General features: G+C 47.3%; 1 protein-coding gene across 2 annotated transcripts in view; it reads right to left on the reverse strand.

Moving 5' to 3' along the window:
• The window catches only part of SMPD3 (sphingomyelin phosphodiesterase 3), a 141592-nt gene that overhangs the window by 46607 nt on the left and 77914 nt on the right, over positions 1-17071 (reverse strand). The window contains exons 1-2 of one of the 2 annotated variants that reach the window (XM_077310971.1): positions 3332-3461; positions 1050-2657 (exon numbers count right to left, since the gene is read on the reverse strand). In XM_077310971.1, the coding sequence (XP_077167086.1) occupies positions 1050-2393 (1344 nt within the window). In that variant the 5' untranslated portion in view covers positions 2394-2657; positions 3332-3461. Of the gene's footprint in view, positions 1-1049; positions 2658-3331; positions 3462-17071 lie in introns of those variants that run through there. The other variant, XM_077310970.1, reaches the window with a different exon arrangement.

Raw genomic sequence — 17071 nt, forward strand, 5'->3', positions numbered from 1 at the left:
GGCTTATGTTCGCCTTCCCTTTTCTCTCCCCACAACAGACACCCTGTGAGGGAGGTGAGGCTGAGAGAGCCCTGATATCACTGCTCGGTCAGAACAGGTTTATCAGTGCCGTGGCGAGCCCAAGGTCACCCAGCTGGCTGCATGTAGGGGAGCGTGGAATCAAACCCGGCTCGCCGGATTAGAAGTCTGCGTTCCAAACCACTACACCAAACTGAAAGGATCTATAGGCTGCAGAGGTTACCATCCCTCTTGGGGAAGGTGCCATAATACCTGGAGGAGGGTCAAGACCTGCAGGCTTGCTCCAGAAGGTTGACACTTTGTGATGACTCAACTAGAAAAAAATTATGAATAAAAAACCACCCAAAGAAGTTCCTAGTTAGGGCCCCTTCTTACTGGGTTTCAGAAGGTCAGCAGAGGACTGGTAGTACAGATAAGACTAAGGCTTGCTGTATTCAGCCTACCCAGTAAGCATCTGGAGGCCACGTGAAGGGTCTGGGTGTTCCAACGTGGCAATTGCTGATATTTCTGCTGAGAGAGTGACAGAGGAAGACACCAGCCGGGAGGCTGGCATGCAGCTTGAGAGATCCTGGGCGGTGAAGGGAGATCTCCACCTCTTCAAGTGGCTCAGCCAATGACATCTGTCTGCCTTGAGGCAGGACCAAAGACTGGAATGCAAGAGAGAAACCCCTCCCCTCCAGGAGACAGATAGCCCTACCTGACTACAGGGAGCAGCTACTTGCAGAACTTGAAACTGCCCCATCCTGGAGCACTGGAGAACACTGCTCACCAACGCCAGTCAAAAGGTAACATAAACACATGAAGAAGCCTTATTTTGAGTCAGCCCATTGGTTCGTTAACCTTTGTACCTTATACTGAATTCCGCAGACTCTTAGGAGGATTAAATAAACAAATAAGAAGGTCTTTTGAATCACCTACTACCCCTGACCTACTACATGTGCTACTTAACTGTAGATTGAAGCCGGGTCAGTTTGCATGCACTGGGTCACAGCTACTTCCTAGAGGAGGGCAACACATGGGCAGAGTCCTACCTTGAGAAACAGGGCCCCCTTTGAAGCCAAGGAGTCTGTTCCTTTTCCGTTGGGATAACAGTGATAGGCAGCATCCATGACTGGATAGCGACTGGCAAAAAGCAGGCCACTGTTCACAAACTTAAAGGTACAGCAGCCGTGGCAACTGTAGACCCCAACATCGTAGAGAACGTATTCAAAATAATGGTGGAGCTGTTCTTTCAACTTCTCCGCTGCTCTTTTGTCAAACACTTCCTGCAAACACAGGAAGTCCAAGTTGGCAGGGAAGAAAGCGGAGATCTCGTGGTCAAAGGCCTCGTCTGTGTTCTTCTTCTTCCGCACAGAGGTCTTCTTCATGAGCGAGGCCTTGTAAAGGAGCTTGCTGTTGACGGTGCTTTGGTCTACCATGCCATCTCCAGCCCGTGCCTTTACTAGGGACTCTCGCGAGGCAGTGTAGCTATCCAGACTCCCAGAATCCCCTTCTTTCTGCTTATGATTTGGGGTCTGTCCTTTTAGGCTCTCAGCTTCAGATTCTGGCGAGCGGTCTGCTGGCCCCCTGTTGTTCATCTGCCCCCCTGTGCCATCCACGTCTGGGTCAGAAATGTGGCCGTTGTCCTCTCCACCTATCCGCACGATGCACGTGTTCCCATCTTCCCCCTCATTGGCTTCCCCTCCAGCTTTGGCATCTTTGCATTCTTCACTGTTGTTGGAACCCGAGTTGTCCCCTTTGTACTCCATGGAGGTGGTTCTTTTGATGCCTGCACTGACAGCTCGGTTATTGCTCTCACCGCCTTGAGGGGAGACCAGGCTGCTGAAGCTGGCCGCGCTGATGGACGTGTTGGTGGGGGAATCGATGTAGATCTTGATCTGAGGCCTGCTCGCCCCATTCCGGATCCTCCGCCCGACTTCCTTAGCTCGCGTTTGCGTGTTGAAGACATTGTTGAGCCTCGCCAAGGAGTCCGGGAGGAGGCAAACGTTGGCGCTGCCAAAGCAAAAGCTTTTCCCGTTGCTGGCAGCTTTCCACTCGGTGAGCAGCGTACTCCCGTCGACTTGGCCTTTGTCCTGCAGCCTGGAATAGACATACGGCCGTCGGGCAGACTGGAGCGGGGACCATAACAGGAAACCGATGATGGCAAATGGAAGGGAGACCACGAGCAGCGCTAGGTAGATGGGCGTGGTGATGAAGATGCAGAGAGCATGGAAGTAACAGGGGTCATCCGCCCTTTGGCGCTTCTCGTACGTGGTAGGCACAAACGAGGCGATGAGCCGGTCTCCGAGCCAATAGCATGGGAAGATTAAGCCCCAGGAGAAAGAATGCAGCGCTGATAGAAAGCCGTTGGGAAATGGGGAAGTGTATAAAACCATTGCAACTCCGTTAGGACTCCCTTTCAGGACTTTCTACATGGTGTCCTCTCGCTCAGCCATCCATGGGGACATTGGTTGGTGGACGCGGGAGGGGGCTCCTGATAAGGTTGGGGTCAGCAAGTATCACCTTAGGCGCACCATTTCATTTTGTTGTAGTCAGAAGGAAGGGAGGCAGTGGGTCCTTGGGGCTCTTGGACTCTGCGTGCTTCAGAAGGTTTCATTGCTCACTGCAGCAGGCCATCCTCGACCAGTAAGAAAGATCACCTGCAAAGACAAAAAGGAGGGGGGGGTAATGCCAGTCTGTCAGTGATTTAAAGGAGGAGACAGCAGAATCCAAGCACCCTCAGGTGACAAAGTTTGCTTAGCCCAACTCTCTGTCCCCAGAATATGCTTCTCCCCATCACACCAAAATATCCATCTTATGCAAGGCATGTCTCAGGCAGAGAACTGGTTTGTTACCCACCCCCCTCCATTAAAGAAAATTAAAAATGCACATCAGGATGTACACAACCTGTTCATTTATTTCTTCAGGATTGTCTAATTCTCCATCCTACGGTTTCATGACACGAATGTCATGGACCATCTCAGAGAGCCTTTGTTTTTAACAGATGCACACCTGGAAATTCGCCCCAATGTGGATGGCGTCTGTTTTTGACGGGAGGTGCGTCTAGAGAGGAAGGGGGGAAGTCACATCGCTGATGGAAATCCTTTCTGCGGAAATTTTCCACTGGATCTACCCCAGGGTGCTTTATTTATTTAAGCCTGTTATATTCTATTTCTGCAGACTCCAGCAAAAGCAGCGAAAACCCTCCAAAATCCAAACACATCATAAAGGCCCGCTGTCAAGTTAGAAACCCATGCACGCGGTCCAAAGGCAGTTCAAACAGTTGGCCTTCCAACAGCTCTCCTCTGGAAGAAAACAGACCTCTCGTACGTACCTCCTGAATGTAACAAGAAAAGCTGCTTGGGTAGATCATTCCAGAGGAATGGCTCTACCATGTTCAAGAAAATCTGTCTCCTAACTGGACAGCAAGATCCTTCTGCATTTAAGTACAGATCCACATGATAGCATGCTCATGCTGAATAGGACCCCTTGAGGTGAACTGAATGAAAACCTCCTTTGATCTGTCTGAACGGAGGAACCCTGCAGCAACTTAGGGCAGAGCCATCTATGCAAATATTCAACCCGCAGCCAATAAGGGGAGAGGGCAGGGCTAAACTCCTCCTTCAAAGTGGCTGAGCTCAGTGCCACATTCCCTCCCCTCTCTTAAGCCCTTTAACTGGGTTGTTTGTTTTGCTTCACAGCCCAGACTAGATGTAACTTAATACTTCAGCTTGGCAGAGAAGAGGGAAGGGAAAGGTGGATTGTTGGGCCGTGGGGTGCTAGAGGGACTGTTGGCGAACGCTGACCAGGAAGGGATGGGGGTAAGGCAGCCTCTGCAGCAAGGGGCATGGGCACATGGTGTACAGATGTTATACCCACCCACTTCCAGACTGCTTGCTGCCTTTTCCCACCTCTGCATGGAAGCAGTCACCGACCGATGTGTGCATCAGAGCCCTTGCTGAGTACTGAATTGGATCAAGAGTTCTTAAAAAGCACATCAGGCCGCAGATCTAAACGCTCGATGGCAGGACTGCAGTGGCACTTCAGAGAGAATTTTATCATTTTTCACGGCTTGAGCCGCTGATCACAGCTCTGTCAAGTTCTCAGCGAACGCCGCTTGCCACTTATTTGGAAGTAATTTCTAGACAATATCCCGGGTGGCATCTTATCATTGAAATGAATCTGCCCCTGAAATAGCATCGAAATCTACCAATGAAAAAGGCGGAGGGAAGAATGGAAAGGTCTCCATTCAAGGCAGAAGTTCAGTGTGGCCTGGGAGAAAAGAAAACAAACCCCAAATAGTTAAATCTCAACCCTTTTTTGAAAACAAACCCCGAGAGAGAATGAATTATTTTATACTCATGCTGTGTATTTGCTGAGATGGATCCTGCGAACTTTTTCACTGACTTTTGCCCAGTTCTCCTTTCTACTGCCCCTTACTCCATTGCCCTGACAGCTTCTGTACACGAAGATCTCATAACTGCCAGCTTGGTGCAGTAGTAAAGATCAGCCATTTCTAATCTGGAGAGCCAGGTTTGATTCCCTCCTCCTCCTCCACATGCAGCCAGCTGGGTGACCGCTTGGGCTAATCACAGTCCTGTCAGAGCTGTTCTCACAGAGCAGTCCTGTCAGAGCTCTCTCAGCCCCACCTATCTCACAGGGTGACTGTTGTGGGGAGAGGAAAGGAAGGCGATTGTAAAACCAATTTGAGACTCCTTTGGGTAGTGAAAGGCGTGGTCTAAAAACCAACTCCTTCTTCTTCAGTATTTTTAGGTGGTCAGAGGGGAATCCCCTTTCCTTTTCATCAGAAGAAAAACTGTTTGGATGCAGCCCAAAGTCTAAATGTGTCTGGGTGTGCATGGCTGGTTTCACGAGTGCTTCGGTGCTGCTGGTGTTTTAGATGTATTTTAATGAGGTTGATGTTTTAATAGGCTTGGCAGATTGCATTTTTTAAAAATGTTTACATGACCTAGATACTGTTTGTTTTTTTTTAATTACTGACTCCAGCTCAACTAAGGGGCTGGGGAGGCAATCCTGGGAGTTTGAAAGGAAGTCAAGAACCGTCTCAGCCTGTGATAATGGTTCTCAAACGGTCTCAGGTGGGATCTATTTCTAAACTTTCCCGTATTTTGAGGACCAATTGGCAAATGTACTCCATGCTGCACTTAGGGTCACTAACCTCCAGGTGGAAGCTGGAGAGCTCTAAGAGTGACCCGGAAGTGATGTCAGAACATCAGGATTGTTGGTGTGTGTGTGTGTGACATTCTAGGTTTGGGACAAAACTCTATGGTTATTCCTGATGAACCAAGGTCACTACCAAGTGATGTAGGCATGTCACACAATTCCTCCCTACTCCCAGAAAGGGGCCCTCGTGCCAAGGGACCTGGCTACCCTAGGGAGGAGGATCAGCAAAATGTTAAGAGGAGCATCCTTCTATGATGGAGGGCAGTTGTGACCAACTGGGTGCTCTCTGTAGTCACAGCCTGGGTTTTCCTGAAGCATTTCCTACTCCAGGGAAGGGAAGCCAGACTGCCACTTTGTTTCAGAGAATAGAAGCTACAAGAAAGAGAATTGTTAAGAATTGGAGTTGATCTCCCGCTCCTCCACCCGCAGCCAGCTGATTGACCTTCAGCTAGTCCCAATTATTTTAGAACTGTTCTCCCAGAGCAGTTCTGTCAGAGCAGTTCTGTCAGAGCTCCCTCAGCCTCACCCACCTCACAGGGTGTCTGCTGTGGGGTGACGAAGCCGACTGTAAGCTCCTTAGAGGCTCTTTCGGGTAGTGAAAAGTGGGGTATAAAATCCAACTCTTCTTCTTATATAATTTCCCCCTCCTCCATTTTATCCTTAAAACAATCCCTTGAGGTAGGTTAGGCTTAGTGTGTGTGACTGGCCCAAGGCCTCCTAGCAACACCACTGCAAAGAAACCAGGAGGTGCCAGTTAATGTTTTGGCAAACACCATGGTATCCACTGACACCATTTTGGAAATCTTAGCCTAAGCTATCTCACAAGATTGTTGTAGAGGTAAAAGGGGAGGGTGGGATGGGTGATGCATAGCTCTCCATTGTGGGGGGGGGGGAAGAGAAATGTCGCAAACAGATGTGCAGATCCTGCCCACAACATGCTGCTAGTGGATCTGGGGACACTGTTTCTCTCTAATGTTCTTCTTTTTAAAAAGCGTAACATGATACAGTAATGAAATTTCACTATGGGCAGTTTTCCTGGTTCAGCAAGCACACACCGACTGAACCTCTGCCCTGTGCTGTAATTATCCAGGGCTGTGCAATGACCATGAAGGCCTTTGGCAATCCACAGGGTACTTCAAATGCTTAAAAAAAAATCCCTGCCTAATTGTGTAATTACCCAGCAGACCAGAATGCTCTAATCTACTCTTGTCTCTGGGATAAATAACCTACAATTCTTCAGGGTGTGGATATGCCAAGTGGCTGAGGGACTCATTACATTCTGCTAGGGGGAAAACAGCATGCCGGTTGGGTAGGAATGCCTGCGGGCACTTAAAAGAGGGTCTGCTTGCATTTAGGAGTCAGGTTCCTTCCCTTCTTTTTGTCTCTTCAGAAGTAGCCACATCTGATCCACTGAGTAACCCAATCTCTGTGTAATTTCTTCCTTAGAATATCCTTAAATATAACTTCAGTCCAACTGGCATGGCAGAACCACTCTTACCACACAGGCCTCTGGGTTGACTGGAATTCAGGTGACCATTTTGGTTTCTCTTGGTGGCTTGGCACAATATCGGGTGACACGGCATGATCCGATTTTTAACTGTTCCTCCCCAACAGAGGTGACTTTTAAAAGTTAGCAGGGTAGTGCTCCCAGAGAGCTACATTTACCACTGTGGAGAGAGAGCTCCCTCACCCTTTAGAACAGGGGAAGTCAACCTGTGGTCCTCCAGATGTCCATGGACTACAATTCCCATGAGCCCCTACCAGCGTTTGCTGGCAGGGGCTCATGGGAATTGTAGTCCATGGACATCGGGAGGACCATAGGTTGACTACCCCTGCTTTAGAAAACCTTCATGGGCAGCATCCCTCAGTGATTCAAAGAGCCAGGAGGAAATGGCAGCAGGGTTCTTTTGGGGCGAACCTGCGTGCCGGCTCTTTCTTTCCCTTACCCCTTCCTTCCTTCCTACCTCTTCTGACTGAGGTAAGATGCAAGGGGCCACTTCACTCTGCTCGAAAACAGGGATGCTGGAACTCCTGCCAGTTCTGCTTGTTTCTGGCAAGCAGGGAGACGGTTTTTATGACAAGCTACCGGATGTTTTTGAGCAGCTCAAACCTGCTCATCACGATACTTTTTATGTATTTCAACAGTCCAGTGCTATCAGCATATATTTTGCACATGTGCGATCATCCTGGTTCCCCCTCGCTGCTTGTTATTTGTATAAACCAGGTTTTCTCACCAGGGTTTTGTGAAATCCTGGGGTTTTTGATGGCCCTGGAAGGGTTTCCAAAATGGTTGGGAATTAATGAATAATTTGTTAAACATTTATTAAACGATAGGATCACATACAGAAATGTCACCCTATCCCCCCTTCCCCCAAACGGACCTGGAGGGGTGGGAAGGGGAGGGACCCCGGGTGGGCGTGTACACAGTTGTGCGTCCCAATTCTGCATGATCACACTGCATCTGGGGGTTCTCAAAGCCTGAAGAATGTTTCAGGGGTTTCTCAATGGTGAAAAAGTTGAGAAAGGCTGGTAGAAACAGTCAGTTTTATAAAAGCCATCAAACCTATACAAAAGTCAGTTTAAAAAAATCACGCAAGCCGTGTTATCTCTGCAGGTGCACATTTTTTGCACAGCTTCCAGGAGCTGTAGCACTTTCCCAGCATCCAAGCACAACCATCTCTGATCCTGAAGAAGAATGATTTCGTCTGCTGTGAAGATGTAAAAAGGGGCTTCCAAGACCACAGCTAGTGCTCAGCTGCAAAGCTGTCAAGCAGCTGCTGGAACCAGATGGCCATCAGGTGAGAACATTTACAGCTTGGCTCGCTAGTGATCCTGGCTGCCAAACATGGTCCGTTTCCTGAAAAGGTCATAGAACCCCTGCTGTAAATGAGCAGTCAAACAACTTGCAGAACATCATAAATTACATCTACTCGGTTTCCTGTTGTGGCAGTCTCCTTGCAGAAGGAGCAAAACTGAAAATGATGCCACGCAAGGCCATGATGTCACTTCCAGGTGACAAAGGGCATCACAGCAACTCATGAAGCTCTAGGAATTTCTCCAATCTCTATGGTAAAAATCACACAGTGGAGTATATGACTGGGCCAAGGTCACCCAGGAAGTTTTTTCGGACCATTATATTTTCACAGCACCCCTGTGAAGTAGGCGAGGCTGAGAGAATGTGACTGGTCAGCTTCACTGCTGAGCAGGGATTTGAACTTGGATCCAGGAATCTAATCATGCTCTGGGTAACTCTGGCACTGTGTGTCCTGCATATGCAACCCAGAATAGTGTCACTTAGACCATTTATGCACTGGAGGTTTCATGCTCGGCTGCAGGCTGGAGTTTTACTCATGGCAGGTTGCCCCACCTCTTCCTGCACCCACATGGGGGAGCATTTGGCCTGGTGCCCCTCAACTGCCCCCTATTTGTGCTCCTGCATGGGAGCTGGGACAGTGAAGTTCCCAGTGCATAAACGGTCTTACTTTGCAGAATCCACTGTTCTTCTGCAAATCAAGGGGAGGGCAAGGAGTTAACTGGGGCATCCAAAATGCTGCCCGTAATTTCCAGACCTCCTTTGCCAGTGATGATAACGGGGAGTTCGTAAAAGCTCCCACTTCATCATGGGAGTATCTTGAGTGTTTGTGATACATAGCTGGGGGCAAAAAGGCATGTTTATTTGGTGTCACCGGTTTACATTCCTTCCTTCTTGTGTATCAAACTGTCCCAGGGAAAAGAGAACCATCCCTTTTTAAATAAAACATCCAGGCCATGCCAGAGATGTGCAAGATGTTTGGAGGCAGTGGGAAACGAATCAATGGCAAGGCCTTCTGAGAATCTCTTTCCCGGAGACACCATATTTCCCATCGAAAAACACAGCAAAACAAAGTCTCCCCCATGCTGCCAACTGCTTTCACGAGCAGCCCTCTGCAAATAAGGGCAAGCAGTTGCTTTCACGAAAGGTAAGAATATTGGTCTATGTTAGGGGTGGCCAGTTCTGTGTGGTAAGGAGAAGAGAATTCCTCATGGGACTATCTCATGTCTGGGGAAATCGGGAGCAACAGAATCATCCTCTTCTTGGTCTCTAGAGGGACATCTTGAGGTCCAAGAAGCTAGAGAGGTGGCCAGAAGTACATATTGAAAAGGCAGCATTAAACTGACTCAGTGATTGGAATCCACGTCTTTATTCAGAGGTCAGAACATACAGCTAATCCACACGCTGTTTTCTTTAGGCATACATTGGAAATATTTTACTTATCTTGTTTCTTTAAAAATGAGTATATTATGCTGTCACTATGAGATTCTAGGCCAGGCTTTCTCAACCAGGGTTTTGTGAAACCCTAGGGTTTCTTGACAGCTGTGGAAGGGTTTCCTGAAAGGGTGGGGGTTAATTCATTTTTAATATATTCTTCAAATTTGTTAAACATTCATGACGAGATGATCATGTATGGTCATGTCAACCCATCTCCTCCTCAAATGGCCAATGATGGGCCTGGAGGGGGAGAGAGGGGGCGGGGCCCCAGGTGGGCATGAGCACAGCTGTGATTCCCAACCATATTCTGCAGGAAAGGCTGGGAAAGGCTGTTCTAGGTGGCTCACAGTCTAATAAAGGCCAAGCGAATACAGAAGGTAATCCTTCATCACAAAGAGCAGGGAGGCTCCCAACTTTTTAGCTTTCTGAAAACTGGGCAAACCTGAATTATTCAAGAGGATTTTCCATGCAGGCCATAGGGCAGCACTATACAAAAGGGATCACAAAGTTATTTGGACACATTATTGGGGACTGGAGTGCGAACTACTGTGTATACTTGGTTGTGGGCTGCATCCTATTATGTATTTTTGCACCACATGTTTCATGGTCACACTTAAACTGGTGCTGGTGCTATGGGCTCTGTGAATCCTTAAATCTTTCAGTGTGGTCAAATGCCATTCAGCCCACCTTCTAAAGCAGCTACCTATCACCTAGAGATCGGTGGTAATACCAGGCCACCAGATCACAAGGAGGTTGTGAAGCCTAGCACGGTCCCAGGCCTAAGCTGTGTACTCTGTCATGTGTGAATCGATCACATCATCTCCTGAAGGCTAATCATGAACGAGGGAAGGTCGAGTTAGGATTTTGCAAATGTGCACATTGCATAGGCAGGTCTGGTTCACACAGGGGCTCTCCCTTTTCCTACCCCAAGGGCTGGCCACTGAATGTGTGAACTGAACAGCACAGGGCCTGAGATGGCAGGACAATTTGGCCTGAGCATCATTTCAGACCGTGAAGGATGAATTTGTGCCTGTGACAGTCATGCTCATTGGGATTTTAGGCTTGCTCGTGACTCCTTGAAACAAGGTCTTTCAGTGGCAAGGCTCAGTCTGCCTCGAGCGTGAAAGGACTTGAAAGTTCTCTGCCGACATGTATGTTCTGTTCCACAGCATATGACCAACAACTTTAAGTTTATATAACCATATAGCAGCTGGCTATTGGCCAGCCCTGGGGAAGTAATCCTCGCCCACCCACAAAGCTGACCTCATTAATTTTAAAAGGAAAGATGTCTTGGCTCCAAATCCTTATTTGGGTACGAAGCAATAGTAGCACTAGCCCTTGAATCTGTGACACGAAGCTGTGTTTACACAGGAGAGATGGAAAGGGCCGTGTTTGCAAAACACCTTTCAGTACAGCTTAAGCCTCCTGCTTCATAGGAACCGCCATAACTCAGTTTATATCTAAATAAATCTCATCTTTGCAGGCAGCTTGTTTAACAAAGCTCTGTTACGGTAGAGTGGTGTTTACCGTGCTTGCCTTTGAAAACAGAAGCATGAAAAGGAAACTGGGGCGGGGTAGGGCAAGGAGGAAAGAGTTGGAAGGGGCCATACAAGCCACCTAGTCCAACCCCCTGCTCAATGCAGGATCAGCCTCAAGCATTAAGTATCTATCCAGCTGCTGCTTGAAGACTGCCAGTGAGGGGGAGCTCACCACCTCCTTAGGCAGTCAGTTACACTGTGGAATTACTCTGACTGTGGAAAAAAAAATCCTGATATTTAGCCAATATTGATCTACATGTAGTTTAGGTCCTATCCTCTGGTGGTCCTATCCTCTGCTGCCAACAGGAACCTTTCTCTGCCCTCCTTTCAAGTGACAACTTTTCAAATACTTAAATACTAAAATGGTGCCTAAGGCACAATTAGAGCTTACTGTCATGGTGGTATTTACAACGAGGTTGATCACTGGAGTCAGCTGCATACAAAAGTGAGCATTAAAGAAACTCACTGAGGGTTAAAATGACAACTGGACTTTCTGGGATGCTGTCCTCTTGAGCAGTGGTCCCCAACCTTTTTATCACGGGGGACCACTCAGCGCCGGGGACCACTCAGCGCCGGGGACCACTCATTGGGGACCACTCAACGCCTTTTACTGAGGCCCGGTGTGTGTGGGGGGGTAGTTTACTCCTCTACTCTCAACCACTGCCCTAACGCTCTCTGATCGCTATGGTAATGTTTAAACATCCCTTCAAAATAAGATACAGATATGCCACAACAATGAACATAAGGAACATTTTATTTTTGTGGAAATTTTAATTCACGACAATGACAAATCAATGGGAACCCTGAGCTTGTTTCTCTGCAACGAGATAGTCCCATCTGGGAGTGATGGGAGACAATGACACCCAAAGTGTGTTGTAAAGGGCCGGGGGGGATGAAGGGCGGGGGGGGGGGAAGAGAAGCCGTCCTTTGCAGCCCACCTCCAATTAGTCGACGGACCACATGTGGTCCGCAGCCCACAGGTTGGGGATCGCTACTCTTGAGTTCAGGCCAAGGGTGACCAACAGGTCAAATTACATCTTCAACCCAGACAATGATTTTGGAAAGCATCCCTGAGTTGACTGTCAGTGGGGCACAGGAATGTCACCAGCATTGTTAGTTATGACTTGATAGCACTTCCTTGTGTTTTTTTTTAACAAGAAACTGTTACATACTGAGCCATACCTGGCAATAGATGGCAGACCCCTGTTCTAATAACACCAACCAATGCATAAGTTGCTGTTTTGATGGATTTTTTTCATGCTTGGCCTGAAGATCCAGAGACATGGCATGGTCATTGAGGCCTTAGGGGAGAGGTTGTGGCTCAGAGGTGGAAAGAAGGCTCTGCATGCAGAAGGATCTTGATGTCATCTCCACCATAAGGATCTCCAGTAGGAGGCAAGCAAAAACCTCTGCAGATCTGTTGCCTATCAGAGTGGAACATGCAATGCTAGGCTAGATGAACTGATGGACTAACTCAATACAAGATAGCTTCATCCATCCACATAATCCCTAGTGCATGAGCACATTATCTGCAATCGCTATTTTTTGTGAGTAGGGTAATGCACATATTTGCCACCTATGTGTGGCATTTTTGTGTCCTGAGGCTGGGAGGCACACATATATTCATGAAAACAGGGACCTGCTCATGTCAGGATGATGAGAAAACATGCACACTCCCCTTTCTTGGTGTTAGTGCCTCCAAACTAAATGACCTACACATTGGGCTTTTCCATAGTCTCATTTTCCTACCTTGTAAATTCCTGTTTCTTCAAGGGGGGATCTGTTCCACACATGTTTTGCTCCCTCTAGTGGTCAATTGTATATCACTCAGGCTTATGTCTGGCACATCTTCCTGTAGATTTACAGTTTTTATATGCCAGACATAAACCTACATGATATCAAATGACCACCAGAGGGGAAAAATACAAATGGAACCAGCCTCCCATTCAGAAGAAACAGGAACACATAATTGAGGATAATGAATAGGCAGAAGCCCAATTTCCCATACTTTTGACTTTGACTTAATTTGTGTTATGATGGCCAAAGATTCTGGCCATGACTTATACAAAATTCTTGCTCCTCTCCCTGTCTTAAGTGGATATGGAGGATTCATGCAATGTTTGAGATGAATTGAGAGTTTACTGGAGAACATACTGGAGATATTCTCAAAAGCCCATTGAATTAATACACACGAAGCAACTATCACAGCTTTGAAGCAGAGAACCCCTTGCTATTTATACAACACTGATCATGCAAGTTAAGCAGGATACAGACATGCATATATAGATGTGTGTGTGTGTGTATATCAGACATTCACACAGTGTTAGCAGCACCTTAAGTAATTCCACCCTGATCAGCGGAATGTTGCAGTCCCTGGATGCCTAGCTTTGAAAACATTTAACGAAGTGTAGAAAAGGGCAATCAGTATAATGAGGTAGTCTAATGAGATTTGTTATCAATAGGTTCCTGAGCTCAACAGATTTCTACCTGGGATAACGAGTGAGAATTCTGAGTGCACCCAATGGACTCATGGGACTGTGGAGGAAAAAAGCCTATATAGCCAAAAGATTTTACTCTGGAGCCAAATCAAGAAGAATCTTAATTAGGCTCCATTATCATTTGACAAAGAAACACAACATGCTTTGTTGTGATCCTCAAAATATTCTGAAAGACTGAATCTTTCTAGTACTATATGTCAGAGGACAGGGATTTTCCCTATCTCTTTTTATTTTAAGGTCACGTTTTCTGGTGAGAGTCGTCCCTATGGCCATCGCCCTGTTAACACCTGGAGGAGAACGAGCTGGTAGGTGAGGGAGAAGACTATCCCATTCGTGCGGCAGGTGGAAGATCATGGTTTGGAATGTTTGCCGTGTCAAAAACTCCTGGCCAATAAAAAGTCAACACTGCAAGCAGAAAGAAGGGGAAGAACCTTTTCCTTTCAGGAGCCCTGTTTCTGTTGGCCTGTGATGTGTGTGCCCGAGGGGTAGGGATGCCAGTCAAAGAAACATTCCAAGCAGGAATCTAAAGCCTGCAGCTCAAAGAAGTCTAGTCAACGTTCAACAGCCTCATTCTACTGCACGGCTGAACCAGGTCTTCGACTTGTCATTTCATAAAGGCTTACCCGGGTAAACCATTCCGATGGCCGGGATAACATGCAGACTGCATCCTCTGAGCTGAAGAACGGTGTACTCAGACCCACGCAAAGTGGCTCTGGACAACGATGCCAATTCAGTCGCAAATACTAGTCTGATTCTGCCTCAATGGTTAGAGAGATTTGGGGAGTCAGGGAATCATTTGCCCAGAAAAGGTTAGCAACCAACAATGCAAATGGGTCCAAATACCCTTTCCCTCGTTAGATGACTCCAATTAAATCACACAGCCCACTGAAGAATTCGGCAGGAGGCCGCCACTCAAGATGGGTCTCTATAGCAACTCCTATCCATTCTATTTGCCCCTGCTTTGGGCATCATCTGGGTGTACTAAAACACCCAGAGGCGAATGTTTATATGGGGTAAGGAGGAAGCATCAGCTGTAATCTTTCTCTTGCAGCACTCTTGGCTCCTGATTATTTCACACAGTGGAATTCAGAATAAAGCCCCGCTTCGGCAAATGGCTCTTGGCGGCTAATTTGGGACGTGGAAACCCACAGAGAAGTTGATGGGGTTTCCTCAGGGCGGGGGCAAGGCAAATCAATTGTGTGCTGTCCTCGTACCCACTCATGTGCTTCCATGACACCCCCTCAGGGCTCATAACACAGCCTGACTTCATAAACCGAGGGACAGACGGGCGGAAATGCAGGCAAACGGGCCTTTTATTAGAAGCGGTGAGACTGAGGCTTTAATAAGGCCGGCCGCGCGACAGGCACTCCTCCATTTATTATTGAGCACCAGAAACAATTTCCCCCGCCGGCCACCCAAACACCCCCAGCTCAGAATGCAATATCACAAGAGAGCCGGCTCTTATCACAAAGAAAGGAAAGGCTTGAACGGTGCACGGGAGTTTGAGAAGCCGGCCTTGAACTTCTAATCAGATGTCTGATTCTCATTTCTTTCACAGGAACCTTTCTGGGGTTTTTGTTTTAATGTGCAGAGAATTCTCAAGAGGCTTGGAGACCTCATAACTCTTCTTCGGTTCTGTGCTCGTAGAAGTGAGCCCAGAAATCGCAGGAGACCTGGGGCAACTTCATAAGCCTCCATCAGGCTTTCTGGGTGGTCATTCTATAAAACTGCCTTCAGCTGAGGCTAATCTTTGAGCTATCAAGGTGAGTGTTGTCTACAGTCTCAGGTGTCCTCTTAAGTATAGAGGATGGGGATTGAACTTGGGACCTTCTGCATGCAAAGCAGATGTTCCGTAACTGAATCCAGCTGTCAGGTAGCCTTGCTGGCTCCTTCCATTGTTTTTCTAAGGGGTGCTTGACCAAAGTTCCAGGAGGCTCTGCAGAGATTACTCCCAGGTTCCCCCCCCCCACATACTTTATGTTCCCATCCTTGGAGCTATATCCTCACAGATCAGAATGATTAGACGATCATTTTGCATTTAGAAGTGTTCATTGTGACTGCATTTTCCCTTTGAAGGTAAGACCTGTTCTGTGTGAACGGAAAAAAAATACATTGTTGGTAGAAGGAAGGATTTCTCTGTACCAACTGTCCTCTGAATTTTGACACCTTTGTCTAAAGCGGGCTTCCTCAATCAGGGTTGTATGAAACCCTGGGGGTTCTTGTTGGCCCTAGAAGGGTTTCCTGAATGGGTGGCAGTTAATTTTTAACATATTTTTTACAATTTGTTAAACATATATCGGGTGATATAGCCATATATGGTCAGGTTGATCCACCCACCCCCTCCCAAAATGGGCAATGATGGGCCTGGAGGGGGTGGGAAGGGGAGGGGCCCGGGTGGGCATGGACACAGCTATGCTTCCTACCCTACTCTACACAACTGTTCCACTTCCGGAATTTCCCAAAGCCTGAAGAATGTTTCAGGAGTTTCTCAATAGTCAAGAAGCCCCCTACAGATAGCCTCCAGTGTGTACTCGGTGCGTTTCTCCCTGTATATCTGAGCATTCACAGATACTTTCCTTCTCTCCCAGATGTTTGCATGATCAAGTATCTATCTATCTATCTATCTATCTATCTATCTATCTATCTATCTATCTATCTATCTATCTATCTATCTATCTATCTATCTATCTATCTATCTATCTATCTATCTATCTATCTATCTATCTATCTATCTATCTATCTATCTATCTATTCCCCGCTGTTCCCTGAAGGCTTGCGGCGGGTTGCAACACCTGTTAAAACCCCAATAAAACCCCATAAAACAATAAAAAGATCTCTTACATAAAACCAGCAAGATGTCAAAAACCAGCGGTAAAGCTTGTCCCAATTTAGCAGAACCCTAAAACCATCTTAAGGGGAGAGGGAGGGAGAGAGCACTGATGGAATTCGCTACCACCGCTTCTGTAGGAGGGGCCCTGATCTATCTGGCTGCCCGGCCTCACCCATAGACCTGGCAGAAGAGCTCCGTTCTGCAGGCCCTGCGGAACACCGAAAGCTCCCACAGGGCATTAGGGTTTTCCATTAGGACATTAGGGTTTTCCACCCTCCAAAAGACGGGGGCCGTCATTTATATATACCATCTTCCACTTGATGGCACTTTCCACCACCAAAAGTTTGGGGACAATTGAAAAATGGGTTATGAGCAGGTGGTGGTGGTGGTGGTGGTGGGGAAAGCCGCCTTTTGAATCCATCCTTGTCCGCTTCCTTATTTGCAAGTTTGAATAATCTCTGGTGAGTCATAGAGGCATTTGTCTGAGCCTCTGAGGCCGAACTGGGTGTGAGATTAATGTGCATGATTAAAGCAGTGCTTAGTCTGTATCTCACCGTGAATCTTGGGGGAAGCATTATTCATCCAAGAGACAACACTCCTGGGTTAAATTGTTATTTTTTCAGCACACACGTTCCTCAGGAATCTCTCTTTGGGATGCGACTGACATCGATTTAGGGAAAGGACAGCCCCCCTCCTCAAGTTTAAAAGGGCTCTCGTCACAGATCAGCCTGACCCTAAATGAATTTAAATGCCTGCTTAAAATCATCTTGTCGTT

The sequence above is a fragment of the Paroedura picta genome, chromosome 14 (assembly GCF_049243985.1).
Source record: "Paroedura picta isolate Pp20150507F chromosome 14, Ppicta_v3.0, whole genome shotgun sequence".
NCBI lineage: Eukaryota > Metazoa > Chordata > Lepidosauria > Squamata > Gekkonidae > Paroedura > Paroedura picta.